This window comes from Dipodomys ordii, unplaced genomic scaffold, assembly GCF_000151885.1.
Source record: "Dipodomys ordii isolate 6190 unplaced genomic scaffold, Dord_2.0 Scaffold147, whole genome shotgun sequence".
Classification (NCBI taxonomy): domain Eukaryota; kingdom Metazoa; phylum Chordata; class Mammalia; order Rodentia; family Heteromyidae; genus Dipodomys; species Dipodomys ordii.
Window position 1 is genome coordinate 2,230,358 of NW_012267363.1, and position 4,309 is coordinate 2,234,666.

The 4,309-nt window shown below is 48.8% G+C and overlaps 2 protein-coding genes across 4 annotated transcripts in view; both read left to right on the plus strand.

Moving 5' to 3' along the window:
• The window catches only part of Ptges3l (prostaglandin E synthase 3 (cytosolic)-like), a 12,973-nt gene extending 12,792 nt beyond the window's left edge, over positions 1-181 (plus strand). Inside the window, exon 7 of the mRNA XM_013031948.1 lies at positions 119-181. Coding sequence (XP_012887402.1) covers positions 119-181 — 63 coding nt within the window. The remainder of the gene's footprint in view (positions 1-118) is intronic.
• Positions 182-1,630: 1,449 nt separating this feature from the next.
• Positions 1,631-4,309, plus strand: part of LOC105997566 (alanyl-tRNA editing protein Aarsd1) — a 14,985-nt gene continuing 12,306 nt past the window's right edge. For all 3 annotated transcript variants that reach the window (XM_013032035.1, XM_013032036.1, XM_013032037.1), the window contains exons 1-4: positions 1,631-1,719; positions 1,841-1,972; positions 2,714-2,873; positions 3,401-3,458. In XM_013032035.1, coding sequence (XP_012887489.1) covers positions 1,681-1,719; positions 1,841-1,972; positions 2,714-2,873; positions 3,401-3,458 — 389 coding nt within the window. In that variant the 5' untranslated portion in view covers positions 1,631-1,680. The remainder of the gene's footprint in view (positions 1,720-1,840; positions 1,973-2,713; positions 2,874-3,400; positions 3,459-4,309) is intronic.

The following is a 4,309-nucleotide window of genomic DNA, read 5'->3' on the forward strand; positions in this document are numbered from 1 at the left end:
AAGAGTTTGCTGGGAGATCAACACTGGATCTTCTTCCTCAGCACCTCAAAACCCTGTCAGTAACCTTGAGTGCCTGATTGAGGGGGTCTTGCCCACGTCTGCTCCCCTCCCCCAACAGTTCCAACTGGATAGATCCCCAGAAAGCAAAGATAAACAGAAACTTACTCTGGAGGTGTCCTAAGTGACTAAAAAAAAAAAATGTTGGCCTGTTGGGCATCCACAAGCTGGCGCTTGGAGCCACAGAAAGACCATGGGGCCCTGGACCCTTTCAGGAAGCAACTCCTCTGTGGGGGTTTCTGTCCTTTGGCAGTCAGCTCATCAAGGCTGCTGGCCAGTAGCTTCAAGGAGCCCAAGTGCCCTCTTGGCACTGGGATCTAGTTGGTGCCTTCAAAATGTCATTTGGAATTTGATCAGCAAGATACAGAGATGCCACAATTTAAGAGGTCAAATCTGGAGTCTAATGGAAAGTCAGTGACCACAGGTGGACTCTTGTCACAAAGACCTGCAGCTCAGAATGTCTCTTACACAAAGCTTTTAAAGGCAAAAAATGTGTTGGGGTGGAGACCAAGTCTTCACAAAAGTGTAATACATAAAACAAAGCAAGCTAGATAAGGATACCAATTCCTAAAAAATGTTAGACATAGGAAGAGTAAACTAGATGGGGATACTTAATCCTAACAGAGTAAACTATCCAGGGGAACAATGAGGGGCATTCAGGACCCCAATTATCTAGAGGAAGCAATTGCAACCCAAAGAATGTCCTCTATTACCTCTAGAGTTCTCAGAAAGTCCCCATCTTCCATTAACTTCTATCAAGATGCCAAGATGCTGTTACTTAGATCTAGCATCCATATTTCACTACTAGTTGAGCCACAACTTCCGGCTTTTTGGTGGTTAATTGGAGAGTCTCACAGACTTTCCTGGGTGGACTTTGAACCACCATCCTCAAATCTCAGCCTTCTGAATCACTAGGATTATAGATGTGAGCTACCAGCAACGCCTCCCTCCCCTATCCTTCCCTCCCCCGCCACCCCCCCGCACTTTTTTTTTGGTCGGTGGTGGGGCTTGAACTCCGGGCCAGGGCACAGTCCCTGAGCTTTTTTTGCTTGTCAAGGCTAGTGCTCTGCCACTTTGAGCTACAGTTCCTCTGCCGGTTTTTGAGTGGTTAATAAGAGTCTCAGGCGACTTCTCCGCGGGCTGCCTTTGAACCGCGATCCTCAATCTCCTGAGTAACTGGTATTACAGGCACGAACCACGGCACCCGGCCTCACTAATTTTTAAGTATCCATTACATGACGAGGTAAAACTGGGTTATGTTGACTGGAATAAAACATTATTGATGTGCCTCACATCTGTTCTGTTTCCACCGGGCAAGCCTGCTCTGTATCCAAGCCTGCACCTTTCCCAGTTCGCGGGGACTCTGCGGGCTGAAAGAACAAGGCGTCCAAAGACTAGCTGGCACACATGCCTTGACCAATTCAGGCTACGAGTTTTGTTGTCTGGTCTTTTTCACCCAGCTCCTATACAATTCGTTGTTTCAGTGATTGTGGAAAACACAACAGCCTCTTCGCTCGCGCTTCCGCGCGGAGACGCGCCCTCACACAAGGTTGTCCCGCGTCGCGGTCCGTCCGCGCCCAGGGCGCTCTGGCGTGCGCGGTCTTCCGGTTCCGGGAGACAGCCATGGCGTTCCTGTGTCAGCGTGACAGCTATGCCCGGGAGGTGCGGCCGGTGGCGGGCGGGAGGGGGTGTTCGGAGAAGAAGAGCCCCGGGGCGGGAAGGTGGGCCGCGGTGAGGATGCAGGGCCCGGGCCGTGGCTCATTTTCTTGCCCTCCGTGGCTAGTTCACCACCGCCGTGGTCTCCTGCCGCCCCGCGGAGCTGCAGCGCGAGGGCCGCGATGGCGAGAAAGAAGTTCTCAGCGGTTTCCAGGTGGTGCTGGAAGACACGCTGCTTTTCCCCGAAGGCGGGGGACAGGTACCGGCCTGCTGCCCTCCCGAGAACCCCACCGTCCTCTGTGCTCACAGAAAACGCGCTGCTGTGCCCGCCTGCCTTAGCCCTAGGGAATCCAGGCTGCTGGGACTCGCTTCACGTCCGTGTTCTTTCAGTGCTGACAAATCTTTATATTCTCGATTCGACTCGTGCTGTGTGAGCTGAGCCCAGGCTCTAAAGAGGAAGGGTCAACACGATTGTGTGTGTTTGCGTGGATGTGTGTATATTGAACCTCACATCTCTAGGCACGTTTCCTGTTTTTGTTTTTCTTTTCTTTCTGCAGTCCTAGGCCTTGAACTCGGGGCCTGGGCGCTGCACTTGATCCTCTCTGTGCTCAAGGGTAGCACTCTACCACTTGAGCCACAGTGCTACTTCCGGCTTTTTCTGTGTATGTGGTACTGAGGAATCGAACTTAGAGCTTCATGCATGCTAGGCAAGCACTCTACCCCTAAACCACATTCCCAGCCTTGTTTGTAGTTTTCTAAAAATTTTTATTGCTATACTTAAATGCCTGTTTTAATTCCCGAAGAACAAAATATATAGATGTTCAAAGTAAAAAGGAATCCTGTCACAGAGCAAAGTAGATACTTTGCTTGGCATTGCCTCTTCTTTTTCTCTTAGGGAGCTCAAATTCTGGATGTGTCTCACATAGTCTTTCCCTAGAGGAACTTTGTATCTAAGAGGTTGGGTGAGCCCTGCCTCCTGCTGATAACTTACTTCTCCTAGCCTGATGACCGTGGTACAATCAATGGCATCTCTGTGCTGAGAGTGACCCGCCGGGGGGCACAGGCTGATCATTTCACACAGACATCTCTGGCCCCTGGGAGCCAGGTCCAGGTCCAGGTGGACTGGGAGCGGAGATTTGACCACATGCAGCAGCATTCAGGTATGTGGGGCAGGACAAACAAGAGGCACAGTTGCTGTGTATGGGTACTAGTGCTCACATCTGTAAGCCTAGCTACTCAGGAGGCTGAGATCTGAAGATCACAGTTCAAAGCCAGCCTGTATAGGAAAGTATGGGGCTCTCACACTGATTTTTGTTCCCCTGTAGTTTGTTTTGCACACAGCAGTCAATCAATCAGAATAACCTTATTTGGCTGGGTGCTGGTGGCTCACACCTGTAATCCTAGCTACTCAGGAGGCTGAGATCTGAGGATGGTGGTTCAAAGCCAGCCCGGGCAGGAAAGTCCCTGAGACTCTTATCTCCAATAAAACCACTAGAAAACTGGAAATGGTGCTGTGGCTCAAATGGTAGAGCTCTAGCTGTGAGCTGAAGAGCTGAGGGACAGCGCCCAAGCCCAGAGTTTAAGCCCCACGACTGACAAAACAAAAAACAAAAATAACATTATTTGTTTGTCATCATGGGAGTATGTGGCTGGACTTTTCACATTTTCTTCTCTTCTCTTTGCTTAGGACAACATCTCATCACAGCAGTTGCTGACCATCTCTTTGGGATGAAGACAACATCATGGTAAGCAGGAGGTACAAGGTATGATCTAGCATTCTGCACTACCAGCTCTGTTCCTAGTAATGGGTCTAGAGTATAAGGATCATATCCATACTCTTAAGTGGTTGTGTTCAAAATTGGCTGTCTTCTTGACCTCGTGTTTCTTGACAGAAGAGACATTGGCCTTTGCTTGGAAAGAACATGGAGGGCTGGAGGTGTGGCTCAAGTGGTAGAGTGCCAGTGGAACAATCAAGTCTAGTGAAGCTGAGGCTCTGAGTTCAAATCATAGTACTATTCTTCAAAAAAAAGCGAAAGAGTAGGTACCTTTTGGAGTCTTTAACTCCCGTTTCCTTCATGGGGAGCAGGAAATATTTCTCTTTCTCTTCCTCCCCCATTTTCCACTACTTTAACCCTGTTATGCTAAAATTAATCCTTACAAAAACTGGGAAGAATAATGATGCTTTAAAAAACAACAAAAACACTAAGATGAAATTTGGAACCAAGGAGCTGAGTGCTGGCCTCACCACTCACCACATGGCAATCCCCAACAAGTGGGATTTTTGTAAGGATTAAATAAAATAATTTATGTAAGCTTTTGTTTTTTAGTGTTGTTTTTTGGAGACTCCATTTGTAGGCTAGCCTCGGCCGGCCTCCCTCAATATCCTCTTACATCAGCCTCCTCAGTGGTAGGATTATGAGTGTGCACCACCACACCTGGCTATATGAATAATCTTTTTGTGGTATTAGGAATTATACCCTAGGCCTTGTGCATGTTATGCAAGCACTTTACCACTGAGCTACATCCCAGCCTCTATGTGAACATTCTTTTTTTTTTTTTTGGGTCCGGTCGTGGGGCCTGAACTCTGGGCCTGGGC